Source organism: Sceloporus undulatus, chromosome 6, assembly GCF_019175285.1.
Source record: "Sceloporus undulatus isolate JIND9_A2432 ecotype Alabama chromosome 6, SceUnd_v1.1, whole genome shotgun sequence".
Classification (NCBI taxonomy): domain Eukaryota; kingdom Metazoa; phylum Chordata; class Lepidosauria; order Squamata; family Phrynosomatidae; genus Sceloporus; species Sceloporus undulatus.
In genome coordinates, this window is record NC_056527.1 from 129,464,195 (window position 1) to 129,479,997 (window position 15,803).

General features: G+C 40.4%; 1 protein-coding gene across 15 annotated transcripts in view; it reads right to left on the bottom strand.

Moving 5' to 3' along the window:
• PKNOX2 (PBX/knotted 1 homeobox 2) overlaps nucleotides 1-15,803 on the bottom strand; it is a 262,424-nt gene that overhangs the window by 15,842 nt on the left and 230,779 nt on the right. For all 15 annotated transcript variants that reach the window (XM_042476172.1, XM_042476171.1, XM_042476181.1 and 12 more), the window contains 3 exons: nucleotides 10,010-10,139; nucleotides 7,164-7,261; nucleotides 1,622-1,741 (listed from right to left, as the gene is read on the bottom strand). In XM_042476172.1, the coding sequence (XP_042332106.1) occupies nucleotides 1,622-1,741; nucleotides 7,164-7,261; nucleotides 10,010-10,139 (348 nt within the window). The remainder of the gene's footprint in view (nucleotides 1-1,621; nucleotides 1,742-7,163; nucleotides 7,262-10,009; nucleotides 10,140-15,803) is intronic.

Sequence of the window (15,803 nt, forward strand, 5' to 3'; positions counted from 1 at the left end):
ACAGTGTTTCTGTTGTCCTGGACTGCTTTCTGGCAATTTGCAGCAAGAGTTGCAACATTTTATTTCCATCCTTGAGTGGGTTTCTTTTACTTTTGAGACTAAACAATTTGTTTTCTTCATCACTCCTACCTTCTCTTAATCGTTTTTTTAAAAACAGACATATAGTGAAAAGTATTCTGAAATTGTATTTGTGCACTATAACTCTCATATGAAATACTATTCATTCTCTTTCCCCTAATCAATTTAAATTAACCCAGTATTTTCCAAAATGCAAGTAACTATACTTGCATGTTTGTACTCTCTTGGAACTCAGATGGCCAGTAAACATAGGAGATTATCAGAAGGGGGATGAGATGTCCTTGTCCAGTCCTTTTCCTTTCCTTATAGCGTGATCATAAAAAGATTTTCATATGAAGTTGCGCTTATCCTGTCTGTGTCCCATCATTAAACTGCGATTGAGCACGATTGTGTGAAAGACTTTCATATGAAATCATGCATATCCTGTCATTGTCCCATCATTGAAGTGGAATTGTCCCATCCTTGCCCTTCATTTTGTATTAACAGAAGAATGCGTTAATGCAATTCCACTTCACTGACAGTTTAATGATAGGACCAGCACGAATGTATAAATGTCTTTTGCGCAATCACTGTCATAGACGAGATAAAGATGGGCTTTGCTCCCCTGTCTGATAATCTCCATAGATATTGTCAGTGGTGTTACCAGGGCTGGCTATTGTTTCTAAGACAGATTGAACAGAGATTAGGTGAAGGGCAGAGGAATACTATCACTAAAACAAAATGGTCTAAGTGGTTAACTAGTGTAATATTTAGCACTTTGGCTTGCCTTTGCACTGCAGAAATAATCTTGTTTGACCCCACTTTCACTGCCATGGCTCAGTGCTATGGAATTCTGGGAATGGTAGTTTGTCATGGCACCAGAGCAAAGGCATTTCAACATTTTCAAATGGGAAAACCTGTACAAAAGCTGAGACACCCACTACTAATGGGGATGAGAAAACTTACATGGCTATCTGGGGAACCCATAGGTGAAGTGGGAGCTTTAGGAAGGCCAGATTCACTCCTGAGGTTCTTCACCTACAGTTGAAATGGTGCACTTTGCTTGAACATATTCCCACCACATTTAAGCAGCGTTATAAACATCGTTTTCCTATATGCACTTTTGAAACATGCATGTTTTCTTCAGCTGTCAATGAATGTGAGGATTCCTGAGCCTTAAAAGTGTCAGACTTAAACAGTATTCCTCATGAATTCCCATAGCAGACCACCTCTACCCCATTTGCCAGGATTATTATGTGCTTGAGCTGCAGCAGTGCAAGTCATTTCTTGTCCTCCTGCATAACGAAAGCGAATCCTTAGGGATGAGCTGCCTAATTTTATCTCAAATCCACAAGGTAAAGAACACTGTGCGTGCGCCTTAAGCCTTAAGCCTTTCTTGCCTTCTCTTTCCTGACTATTATGAAGAGGTTTTGTGCTTATGATCCCAGATAAGCAAAGCACTTCATCAACACAAACAGCGAGCACCCTTCAAGACTGGCTTCTCCTTAATGGAAAATGATCCCAAGGGGTTAATCTCTCAGACACACTTGTTGACTTCTCTCACCATAAGATGCTGAAAAAGCCAGGAGCGCATGATATTTGTGGCGTGTTTCGGCAGGACTCCCCGTTTGTTCTTTGACTTTTTATCTTCACTGTCAAGAAGAGAGGTCAGATCCAGGTTAACCTACAGGGCAGGGAAGGAAAGAAAGAAAAGCTTAAACAACAATGCAGGTAAAAAAGGGAAAAGAAAAAAGAGAAGAGCCAGGGTTGCTATGGTGACTGAATTCACAAGTCAGTCCGATTTCATGGTGGCTCCATGAAGCTACTGTGAGTATTGTGCTGTTCAGAGGCAAGAGCAAAACTAACACAAGGGATTGCGATGTTTACTTGGAATTTGTTTTTAAAGAGAGATCAATACCCTCTTCTCCTGTGTCTACCGCTGCATCCGCACTGCCGAAATAATTTGCGTTGACCCCGCTTTAACTGCCATGGCTCAATGCTATGGAATTTGTTGTGGCACCAGAGCTATGCTAATTCCAACAAGAATAAAAACACTGAATCAGTGGCTGAATGAAAGGTCAATGACTACGCAACTCAGTGAGACTAGTCAGCCTGATTCCATGGGTAAACCCTAGTTGTGACTAGCAACTGGATTAAGGCCAAAGTGTACACAAAACAATGTGCAACTTTAAAAATGCAAACAGCTAAAATGTGCACGGATGAAAAAGTGCGCACAAACAAGCTGTAGTCAATAGCGGAGAGGTGTGAAAAACACATTAAAAATAAGCACAGGAAAAAATTTACACAAAACTTCACAGTTTAGTGGAAAACAAGGACAGGAAGAAAAGGCAGGCAGGATCTGGAGATATGTAATGAAAATGAGATGCTGAGGTTTTCATTCCACTCTTTTCTGAGTTTACAATATCTTGGAGAAAGGAATGGTAAGAAATGGTTAGGAAGGTTGACTTTTACACAGAAGATGCCTCATGAGGCCTTTCTAGTTAGTACCACATTCCCAGAAACTATCATTTCCTTCCAGGGATCATGGATCACTGTAGTTTTGGGAAAGTATAAAAATACAAATTCCCATGATGCATGGCCAAAAATAGCAGTTAAAAAGACCTGCAGACAGGTGCATCCCAATACCTTTTGTTGCTAAGGCATTAAGATGGCATCCTTGTATATAACATGATGGGACTGACTGACTCTTTCCATGGTAGTAGTGATAGCATAGCATAGAAGGCCATGTGATTCCTATAGCTCTGTCCTCTAGTTCTTCATCTCTCCCTCACTCTACCTAATGCCACCTAGAAGCCACCTGCTTCTAGTTCCCTCTTATATACCATAAATCTTTTTAATTTGAGCAGTATATGTGTGTTTGGGGTGGAAAGGGAAGATTGAATGACTATGTGCCCTTCTTTATGTGGACACTCCTATGTTTGAAGAACTTGCTAAACAGCCAGATGAAAGGAGAGCAGAAGCAAAGTAGCTATCAGTTAGTATTACTGAGCAGCAGCAAACAGGTCCTTCAGTCGCAATTTTCCACACTATGGCCAAAGGCTGTTCATTTTTGAAAGTATTGTCAACATTTTTATTATGGATGGCTTTATGTCAACTAAGATGGCCACTTATACATGGTCAAAAAAGAGGAAATGCACTGATTAAGAGGGGGACAAAAGAGGAAACAAATTTGCATATTTTAATTTATATGTAAAGATGTAAATTTAGAATTTAGATGTATTGTAACCTGAAGGCACCAGATCTCATCTGATCTTGGAAACTGAGAAGGTTCTGGTTAACTTGGCCTGGTTAGTACTTGAATAGGAGACTGCCAAGAAATACCAGGTGCTGTGATTTATATTTCAGAGAAAGGCAATAGCAAGCAATCTCTTAGCATTCCTTGCCTAGGAAAACCTAAGCTATTCCTTACCTAAAACCTTAGATATTCCTTACTTAAGAAAGCACCAAATTTAGCCGAATGGAGTAGAAATCCATTAACCTCTTCAAGAAACTTACCCAGGTACAGACAGACATCTTCTTTCTCAACAAATGCAAGCAACAGTGGAAGACTGTGACCAGTTGACATGTTTGGCTACTGCTCACTCTGCTGTGCAGTTGCTAACAGCTGATGGACAACCTCAAAGGCCCTGATCTTCCTCTCTCAAAAAACTGAAATTTGGACTTAGCAATAGCAATGGCATTTACATTTCTATATCACTTCATACTGAAGTGAGCAGTCTTAGTCTAAGTGGTTTATAACATGTAAGCCAATAGCCCCCAAACAAGCTTAGTGCCAACCTATGAAAGGATGGAAGGCTGAGTTGACCTTGGAGCCTTCATGATCGAACTCACAACCTTGTGGCTGCAGTACTGGCCTTTAACAGCTGCGCCACCTGACACAGACTTAGAACTGGGCAGTCCTTCAACCAGTGGTTGCCTTGAAATAAATAGGGAATTATGCCTTGACACTCCTTCATTGTCTAGCTGTTAACAATGCCACTCTGCAACTCAAGCAGAGGGACTTCTGTACCATTCATTTCATACATGTGTGTACATGAACAGATGCAGACCAGCTCAAGGTGATTGCCACTGGTGCAAACCAGCTTCTAGTCCCTTTGATTTCAATAGAAGTTGCGTCCTAATAAATAGCTTTAAAACACCCTTCAGTCAGTTAATCGGTTTTAAAAATATGCAATTCTCAATAGGATTATTCACAAGACAGCAAAGAAACACCTTCTTGTCTTGAAAAAGAGCAGCAGGTAAAAAGAAAAGAAGATTCAAAGATCTTGGGAAGCAGAAAGAGAGAAGTTTTAATGAGGTTGCAGGAAACTGGAGTTTCAACGTCAAGGCTTTTTTTTTTAACACACACATACTTTTTTTAAGGTCCTTCATAAAAAACATTTCTCCTGCATGAATTAAACATCAGGATGGCAGCCCTGTGTCAGGTATAAATGATTCCCCCAGGTGCCGCTTGGGATGTATTGCAAGGCCTGGGCTGAATAAATTACCCAGGCAATACAGAAATAACATTAGGAGTCCTTGTCCAGGGCTTCGCCAGTGCCGCAATATTCCCAGCATACTTGTATTCAACAGATCTGATCAATTTCACTCTAAGATCTGAGCTAGCAACAGCTTTGAGACATTAAAAAGAATGGAGATCCAGGTTTTGTTTTTTTGTCTCCTTATCCCTGCTTGGATATGAATCTGGGATAGAACAATTCTGCCAGTGCCTTTTTCAAGACTTTTAAAAAATTGATATTCATTTTTTTAAAATGAAAAAAAAATGGAGAGAGAGAGCCAGGGAGATTTAAAAAGAACTGATCAGGTGCTATCACATTCCCACAAGTGCTGACTCAGTAAGAAATGGCATCAATGCATGCTCTTAAAAAAAATACACCCAAAAATCCTAAGCCTTGTATGATTTGCTTCTCATTAATACAAAATAGGGCAGGGGAGAATAACTAGGACACATTTCAAGAAGCAGGCAAGGATTTCCACATGCAAAACAGAGGTGAGGAAACTAGCATGGAACACCATTCCTTGCTACAAGAAGATCTCAATTATTTATACGTCTCCATTGTTAACAAAGGTAACAATTTGTTGTTTTGCTTTTTAATCGTGGAAACATGGTGGTATTGTTATGGCTACTTTGGTACTGGTTGGCACTTTCATCCCAACATCACCTCTGGATGGAGCTACATGATATGATAAAGGAATAGCTATTTTACTTTGAGGCCTGATACCTTTTACAAACAATTCCAAATACAGGTTGACAGTTGTTTCTCTTGCTTTGGTAACTAAAATTTTCAAACGAGTAAGACAAATTTTTTGACACGATATTGTTACATTAAAGGTCAGTTCAATGTGTGCTCAGACCATGGAGCACATTTGGACCACGATTCTATGGCGCGTTACAGATGCGCCAAAGGGGTGTACTAGGGTTAGAAAGGGGCGTGTTAGGGTTGAGAAGGGGCATCCCTTTCGGATGCCCCTCAACCCTAGTACAGACCGAGTCCGTACAAAATGGCGGTGCCCATCCACATGGGGGGTGCCATTTTGACGTCGCGGATGCTTAGCGTCCAGACGTTGCGCGGTGGAAGTGACGCGTGAGTGCGCGACTAGTGCCTCACGGCGCCACTTTCGGGGCCCAGAAACAAGCACCATTTTGGCACCCTTCTTTCTTGCTGTGTCCGAGAGCTGCGCGGTTTGGCCACTGCGGTTCCCGGACGTAGCAACCGGCGGCGGTGTCAGAGCGCCCTTCTTGGTTACCTATGGTTACCTATGGTTACATTTTCTTCCTCTGTTTTAAGATTATTTACATTCGAGCATCATTAGGTGAGGTGTTGTTGGTTCATTTACATAGAGATAATTTACATAGAGATAATTAGTACATTAACATTTATTTATTTCAGCTTGGTGGTAGGAAAACTCACCCCTCTCCCCTGCAAGCAGAAATGGAAATGTGTTTTTCATTCTTATTTGAAATAAATGCTTTTGTGTCAAATAATGACAAATTCCTACAGCGTGATTTATTAGCCACCATGGAATTTTCTGGATATTTAAATGTCTGTCTTTGGTCTGACTGTCTCATATTCTTCTTGTGCATCATGTCCAGATGAACCCTGTTTTTCCAAACCCAGCAGAATCCAAAGGGGACCTGTTCCCTAGCTGTGTGTAGGCTGCAATTTTGCTCCCATTTCCTGCAAAGACCATTCTTCCCACACTAGAAATTAGTACGGGGGAAAATGTGATATGTGGATAACTGTATGCTAAGTATCAAGCAAACAATTCATTTGGGTCTCAATTAACCGGAGAAAGGGAAATTTGATCTTGCTGAAATACATCTGACCTGAGGAAGGTCAGCTTAGTGGTGGTCTATATTTTATTAGAATTTCTAGGAGAGTCAGGTGGAGGATGTATATACAAACAAATCATAAAGACCAGCGATATATCATTATGCCAAATATTTTTTTCACTGCTGCAGAAAGAAAACATATGAAAAATGCTACATGGTTCCTTCTGTGATAAAGAACTCCAATCCAGTCTTTTCTGTAGGTGTTTTTGGGCCCAAACAGACAGGCCAAAATAAAGCTGCTTTGGGTCACTTTGGAGGTATGCTATTGAAATGCTGCATGCTTCCTAAGAGGCCAGAAGCTGTGCCAAAGCTGCGCTTCTATCCTTGGAACTGGAGTGTAGCTTTGACATGGCATCCGGCCTCTTAGGAAACATGCAGCATTTAAATAGCATACCTCCAAAGTGACCTGAAGTAGCTTTATTTTGGCCTGTCTGTTTGGGTCCATAGCTTTCTTGAAAAGAGCCGGGGGGGGGGGGGGGGGCAATCAACTTGCATCTTGCATTCCAAGATAGCACTGTCTACATATATTCCTCAAAGGGTCATCCTTTGCTGAGAAATAGCTTTGTATTCAAACTGGCCATTCATAGCTTGCTGAAGAGGTCTATACCATGTTTCCCCCCTTTGAGACCTTCTCGATTTGAAAGCTGCAAAGTTCATTAGACCCTAGATGCTTCCTCCCATACTGAAGATGTCAAAATAAGGAAGTTCCATGGTGACCCTCCTTCCTGGCTTCCAGTTCCTTCAGCCTTACCTGCGTGTTCTGGATCTGAATGGCCCCTTGTGGGATTGCTTGGGTTACCACCTGGCCCTGAGACGTTACCATAGTTACAGGCTGGTAAAGGGCTCCACCTGGCAAATGATAAGATTTTACAACAGGGTTTTAGGAAGACAGCTGAAATCTTTGGGCATCAATCAATCAATCAATCAATCAATCAGGTAATACTAAATATATTCCATCCAGCCTCATGTCTTTGTATTGGACATGGTGAGAGGGAAGGAAATGCAGTGGGTTGTAGAACTGTACTAGAAGACATAGAATTACATTGTCATCTTTGCGGAAATGATCTCATATGCAACCCAGCTGCCTCTTACAAATAAAGATCAGGCCAAAATGGTTGGATCTGGATCACTGTCTTGTCCTTTAACTTGGGTGTATTTATTTAAAGTGTAGAAAAATGGGTGAACAAGAAGCAGCATCCTTCTACCTCCAATAAAGACCCCAAAGACTCTTCTGGCTGACTCCCTTCCCCCCTCATAAAAACATCACATTGAAAGGGTTAGGACAGACACAACAAGCGTTATTGTTTATGATTGGCAGCATATTTAGAAATTGTTCACAAGTGAAAGAGCATTGACTTATTCAGGAACACACAAGTGTCTTTAGCACCACTCAACAAATTGATTGATCACATCCAATGGACAAACATGATAGGGCTCATTTATTAAAAGATTATTGATATTTCCAGGTGTTCAGTTTGTACGTGTGAGGACTAAAAGTGTGGCAAGCATAGAGTTCACAGGCATCTGGGGCATATGCACACAGATGTGCAATTCTTTTCTAGGTAGAGTACAGAGTTTGAAGAAATCATGTTTTTAGATTATGCCTCCCAGACTTCCCAAGGCAGCATGGCTTCTGGCCACACTATATGAGGAGTTGTGGGAGTGAAGTTCCCCTCAGGTTCTGGTTCATCATGAAGGTTTGCTGGGTGTTGATAGTACATTTGACAGAGCATGCCTACAAACATTTTTTGCAATCAGGAAGCCTGATAAGACAACAGTCTCAGTTTTCAGGTGGCTGGTAAGTGTGTTCAGCTGAATGTGCTTATAAACCACAAGTGGACCATTACACCAAACATGAGAAGGTCTTTAGAGGAATTCACATATCCAGGCACTGTATGCTTGCTCATGGCACCTCCACTTTTATCCCTCTGGTATACAAGTATATACTGAACACCTGCACGTGACTAATAATGCTTATGTCTGGTTGTGAAAGTTGGACAGTGAAGGAAACTGACAAGAAGAAATTCAACTCATTTGAAATGTGGTGCTGGAGAAGAGTTCTGGACTGCTAAAACACGTAAATGGCTATTAGAGCCAATAAATCTGAACTCTCATCTTCATCCTCATTTGATTTCTTACCCGAGGCTTGAGGTGGGGTACAACAAAGATTAAAATATTTAATATAAAATATTAAAATAAAAGATCTAAAATATTAGAGGCAAACATGACTAGTATTTTGGGCATATTGTGAGACAATAACACTTGGCAAACTGGAAGATAGTAAAAAAGAAGAAGAAGAGCACACTACAGGTGTTTTGGTTCAGTCAAGGAAGCTATGGCCCTGAGTTTGCAAGACCTGAGGAAGGATTTCCATTTATGTTTGACTTTTGGTTGGCTTAATTTTATTTATTTTTTTAAATTTCTTACATCTTTTTAAAATGGTATGCTAATAGTGTATGTATGAGATCAGACGTAACATTTTCATTTTAAAGATGCAGTCTTTGTATGTGTGCATGCACATATACTTTCTTAGACAAAGTCTGCATTTATTTGAGTGGGACCTATTTTAGGAAAACACATCCACTGCATTCTGAAGCCTTTGTGCACAAGGAGGTGAATGTGCATTTTAATTTGTGTTCAAGGCCTCCTCAAAACGCCTGACATACATTCTGGAGCATCATGGGAAAATTAATATGGCATCCAGTTCTTAGCAAGTTGATATCCATTTGGTGGGATTCCAAGAGCTGACCAAAGATGTGAGATGCAGATGCAGATACTGCCATCTAAATACCAACAATTTAATGTGCTTCTTTGAACTTTCTGGTCTCATGTGAACATGATTCTAAGAAACGTACTAGTATTCAAAGGACATGTTTGAAGGCAACCACAGGCAAACAGGTGACAATAGGTTTGTTAACAGATTCTGTCCAAGGATAAAATCTTTTTAATATGCCCTCCCTTCTCTGCCAGCCCAATTTCTATGTATGGTTGTGAAAGCAGTGAAGGAAATGGACAGGAAGAAATTCTGCTCATTTGTAATGTGGGGCTGGAGATGGGTTTCTGGACTCATCATCATCATCATCATTTTATTTCTTACCCCCCACTCCACAAGGCAGCAGATTTGTTGTGTCACTAATGTGTACAACAGAGGTAGAATTCAAATATATAGCCATATTAGCCTGTAGAATCACTTTCAACTAGTCTCAAAGATGTACAACATAAGGGATACATCATGTATATTTGTGGAAAGGAAAGCTGAAAGGCTTTTCTGGACAGCAGATTCAATAATGTCTCAGACAGTATAGCCACTGGCCATGCTTGCTAGGGGATCTAGGGAAATGTTTCCTTTTTCCAAGCTCTGAAAGGGATGTTACAGGTCAGGTGGGCAGTGGTGATAGGTAAGAGGGAATGGGTACAGGCATGGAAAAGTTTTTTAAAATACACACATGCACACACAAACATCACAGGCAGTTTTCACAGATGTCTGTCTTGAATTATGCATTGTTCAAATCCTGCTATCTAGGGGAGTTAAAAAAATACCAAGCATGCAGAAGACGCAACTAACATGGTCAATGACGTATGCTCCACGCCTCCCACCTGACACTACTTGCGAGTTGACCGTTGTCATGGAGATATTCCCCTGCTGCAATGCTGAGGCAGGTACCACAATTCCTTGGGGGTTGCTGGATACTGCAGTCATTGAGTTAGGAGAATTTTGCAGCATATCCTAGAGAGGGGCAGAGGAAGAAAAAGAAGTGAATACCTAGTCCATTGCAACTTTCCTTCTCTGTGTGCTGAGCCTTTGAAAGACATAAAACAGGAGTGTGGGGGAGTCTCCTTCTTTGGAAGTCTTAAAACAGAGACTGGATGGCCGTCTGTCAGGGGTGCTTTGAGTGGAGCATGGCAGCGGTTTGGACTGGACGGCCCTTGAGGCCTCTTCCAATCCTATGATTCTATGAAGATCCTGTAGATGAGAACAAATAAGATTTCCTCCCCACAGACAATGCTATTATTGTTATGCATACATTTTCATCATGATTTCATTTATACCTCATCTTTCCTCCAGTGATCCCATCCAGTGAGCTTCATGGCTATGAGAGCATTTAGGCCTTGGATCCCCCAATCCAACATGACACACTGGCTCTGTCTTCCATATCCCCTTATTTAGTCCCTTTCAATGTTCAGCATCATATTTGGCGCTATGAGACACAAACGGGCTGCAAGCCAGGAAGAATACTGTCCCTGTTAATTCCACCCAAGTTATTTAATTGTTTATTTAGCGTGTTTATCCCAGTGGTTACCAAGGGCCCATTGTACTGGTTGTTACACATAACCAGTAAGCAAATGAAATAAGTGAAATGATACCCCAGAGACCCGTATTATGGGAAAGGAGGATATACATATGAGAGGGAAGAGGGAGGTGGAATTAACAAGCCAAAGAGGAAAGATTGCTTTCCAGAACTTGAATAATAGCAATCTATGACCACTGCCTACTACCCAACTGTCCTGATTTCTCAGGGTCAGTCTCATAATTCTCTGTTGTCCCACTTTTTCAGCTACTTTTTAAAAGTCTCGGCTTCTCTCTCCTCTTCCCACTTTCCCTTTTTGTCCTCAAATTGCTTTGTTTGCTGAAAACTGAATTTCAAGTGCAAAAGTACTTTGCACTTTAGTTCATAGTGCAAAAGTAGTTTGCACTCAATTAACTCAATAGGGGAGGGGAAAAATCACATTCTTTTCTGTAGGCTCAGGCAAAAGCAAACTGTTGCCACCTCTCTTAGATTATGTGTTCTTCCTCATTAATGAATTTTGCCACCTTGACTACACTGATGTTGCTTGGCTACATGTGTCCCGGTTTTCATCCATAAAGTGTTGGAGGGTATGCCATCCCATCACTGCAAGCTTGAATTTGCAGGACATCATGAACCAGGTATTCTCTTGCTTAGAAAGGTCTGCCTCCAAGAACTTCTACTCAGCTCCCACAGTATGGCACTGGAGACTCATCTTTCAGACTTGTTTAGTACATTGTACAAGCCATCTGTGCGTTTTGGATGCCACTGGTCTTTCAGACAAGACACACTTCTTACCAAGACAAGCTAAATATACAGTGAGAAATTCTCCACCACGAGCTGGCGGCACTATCGGTATACAGCTTGCACTGTTGGGAAAGCCCCAAAGCAAATGATGCAGAATAGAATTATTCAATTATTAAAGAAGACATTCTTGTCATTGTTTGGGATAAGAGGTCAGCATTCAATTAACACTTTTTCGTAGCTGATTAAATATTTGTCTTATCTGAGTAAACCCATACGGCATGACATTACTTTCTCAACATCGTTGCTCGGCACATAGTAAACAACCTACCAGCGCCCAGAAAAACACAAGAGCCTGAGTAAACAATACAGCACAAACACATTTTGGACTAGTTTTTAATTTCATTTTCTCCCTCAATGTCTGTAAATTTGTTATAGAGATGCGATCCCATATATTTCTAGCCTGGCTCCTGATTGTGAGCTGTGTTGCTTAGCTGCTTCATATAAGTTACATGTTAGGCCCACTTGGCCTGATCCAAATGTTCTGCATTTTCTAGGTTAAAACAGGGACATAATCTCCAGCTGTCCCAGTTTGGCAGAGACAGTTGCAATTAATCCTCTGTCATCCCACTTTTTCAGTAGCGTTTAAAAAGTCCCAGTTTCTCCGTCCTCTTCCCACTATTATTGAAATAGTCTGATTTGCATATGGTCATTTAGATGTGTATAGAAAAATATAGACAAAATAACAAAGACTAGACTACAGTTTGTTTGCCTGTTGCTCAATTTGCTGTCCAGGTATTAGGGGAACGGATAGATAACTCCAATGCTCGCTTTTCTGTGTTTCTTTATCTTTAAACCAGATTGAAACAAACAACCTTTCAAATGGAAAACACTTTCAAAGGAAAGACTATCCTCTTCAGTCCTTCAGTTGGAGGACCTTTCTCGTAGGCAAGATAAATGGTTTCCCTAAGTCAGGATTTCGTCTAAAAACCATTTGTCTAGGCACTAAAAAGTAAAGTACATTAGGTCCAGTTATTGCATTTCAGTTTACATGTTCATCAGAATAAAAAATACTTTGGCTGCAATCTTGTTGTTTCATATGGTGGTATAACCTCTAGTACTTTAGTCAAGAACTTTATGAAGGGGGGAAACAGACAGAAGGGGCGGTTTCAAGCTGTCCCTTCTGAAGATGGATTAGGGCTGTGGCAAACACACACCTTGAACCTGGCTGGGGAAAAAGACGGCTTTGCTGACCCTGCTGCAGCCCCATGGCTGCTTCAGGACACTCCAGTGGCATGCGGCGTCTAAATGCTGCACTGCCAGAGCTTCATGCAGGGTGGCTTCAAGCTGGCTTCCTGGAGTCATTGGGACATGCAAACGTCATGCACCAATGATGCCCGGAAGTGGGCTTTTTTGGGCTGTCTGTTCTGGCCCTAACTCTGCTGATCAGCAATACAAGGATAATTTTATAAGATTAATTTTTACTTTCTCTTTAGCAGGAACAATTTAATTTACAAAGTACTATACAATCAATAATGAAACAAAAAAGAAAAAGAGAAAAGAAGAAGAAAACAAAACAAAGCTAAGACATACAACCAATACACAGTTGGCCTCTGACCGCCAGTCTTGACTGTAATTAAAATAAAAATAAAAAGGACAAAAATATTATTCTGCTATTACAGGTCCACTAAATAATCCTACTAAAATGGCTAATAACCCACAGATTATTACATCGTTAGAGTTCTTATTACTCAAAAAACCCCTAAACGGTTTCCAATCTTTCAAAATGTCTTTGCGTGGCTTATACTTTATAACCATGTTAATTTGTCATTTGGGCAAACTCAGCAACCTTGATAAGCCATTCTTCCATTGTTGGTGCTTCAGTCTATTTCCAAATTTGAGCAAACAGTATTCTTGGTGCTGTTCTCATATGTCAAAGAGATAATCCATCCATAATGCCCAACAAAAACATTTCTAATAACGTTACAAAATCTACCTTTAGAATTTTTAAAATTAGGATATTAATCTTAGGACAGTAACTTTTCACCTTCTTACAAGTCCTCTACATATGAAAAAAGGAGCCCTCCTTATCTTGACATACCCAACATTGATTTGAAACATTCTGGAACATTTTTGACAACTTATTGTTGGGTTAGATACCATCTACAAGTAATCTTATACAGGTTTTCTTTTAATTTTCTGCACCAAGCAATTTTTAAATCTGTGGATTACATTTTTTCTCATACATCCATATGGATGTTATGCCCAAAATTTTGGACCCATTTTAGCATGTAGTCTTTTACAGGCTCATCTTCTGTCTCTAGTTTCAAAAGCCATTTATAAACTTTTAAAATTACATGGTTATCATCTTGACAAAACTCCAAAAAACCCCTCATTTTCTCTAACCTCTGAGACTGCATTTCTCTCATTTTGATTAAATCTGCCCTTTAATTGCATATAAGCAAATCAAGTAAGATCTTTGCCTTCCTTAAGAATAATCTCTCTCAGTTTAAACCTCCACCTAATTTGTTCATAATACAAAAGAGCATCATAGAGTAACCACCTCTAATTTTTAACCCATTCTTTCCTTAAAAAGACTTCCCGCAGTGAGGTAGCTAATATTATCTTATGAAAAAGTATCTTTTTACTCATACCAAACTTGTAGAAAAGCCTCTCTAATGCAATTATTTTTAAACTCAGCATGTGTCTTAACTTTATCATACCAAACAACCATGCCAACCAAATTTTAAGTTATGGTCTTGAAGTTCCAAGAGTCTTACGTGTCTAAGCAATATCTGTTCCTTTGTGAATCAACAGGATTCATAATACAATTTGACATGAGGGACACCTAAGCTGCCCCTTTCCTTAACTATGGGCCCGTACAGACAGGCCAAAATAAAGCTGCTTCAGGTCACTTCGGAGGTATGCTGTTTAAATAACAGACACATCTTAAGAGGCCAGAAGCTGTGCCAAAGCTGCACTCCAGTTCTTAGGACTGGGGCATGGCTTTGGTGCAACATCCAGCCTCTTAGGATGCATGCAGCATTTAAACAGCGTATCCCCAAAGTGACCCAAAGCAGTTTTATTTTGGCCTGTCTGTTCGGGCCCATAGTGTGTTTCTTTGCCTGCCAGACAAAGGTAGAAATTCCTTTCTGCCATTACACTGATGCTGCTGCATGGACTGATGTGCAGCTGACGTCCTCTGCAATTTAAGTGGGCTACTTCATTTTCCATAGAATAGGATTACAGAAGAGTCAGAGATGGAACTGCCAGACTGAAATTTCTTCAGTAGGGTTTAAAAAAATATATGCTTGTCTTTATGTAAGGCCTCCAGGGCCCTATCTATCCTTTTTTATACTGGTCCCCCACTTAGCAGAAGGTGACACCCATATTTAAGTGTGAATGCACGTAGGAGATGAATTTAATATTCTGTGGATGATCACACTAGACAAACATGCTTATTCAAATTTTAATGGAAAGCAAACATAATAAGACTGGAAAAAACAGCCTTTGAAAACTTAAATGTTCTCATGAATTCTCAGTGTTTCCTAAATGGAAAGACTAATTTTTAAAAACAACCACCCCAGGTATCTGTGCAAGAGAAAAAGCGGGAAGAATAATATGGTTATTGCACATATTAAGGTATTTTTTAATATTTTCATTAATGACTAGGTTCAGAAGTTTGGGATGGCAAATCCTACACTGCCTTACCATCCTCCATGCTGGATGGAACTGAAGGCAATGGTGGACAGAGAGAAAAAGTTTTTCCACTTTTGACTTAAAGGTTAGTACACCATTTAAAGTTATTTGAGTGGACATCTCTGTTATTGCTAAGTGATGGATTTAGCCTCAGGTTTTATCCAAAGGTTTGTTTCCTCAAATGGAAATGAATTTGATATTGCTGAATTACAAACCCCATTACCCCAAACACTGGTCATGGATCTTAGAATAACTGGGAACTGTAGTCCCATAATGTTTGAGGTCCCATGATCAGGGAAGGCTGCTCTTAAGTTTCCCAGTAACAGCATTCCTGTTTTTTCACCCTACCACAGCTGAAAATGGAGGGATGACTGTACTCTTTCACCCAATGCATAATTAAACCAAGGAATTCATGACCACAAGATGGGATGATGGCTGCTAACTTCAATGGTTTTAATGTCTGTCTTGCTTCCCTGGTATGGAATTGTTAGCGCTCCCTTTTGATTTCTCAGCTCCTTGGCAAGAGGCTGTCCTTCCAGCTGAGACTGATAAAGGGCTGCTTCCCTTCCTTACCACATCCTAACTGAGGCACAATGAGGTTGGGGAATAAGGGAGGGAATTATGGGGAGAAAAAAAGAAACCCTGTGCTTGTCCATGGCAAG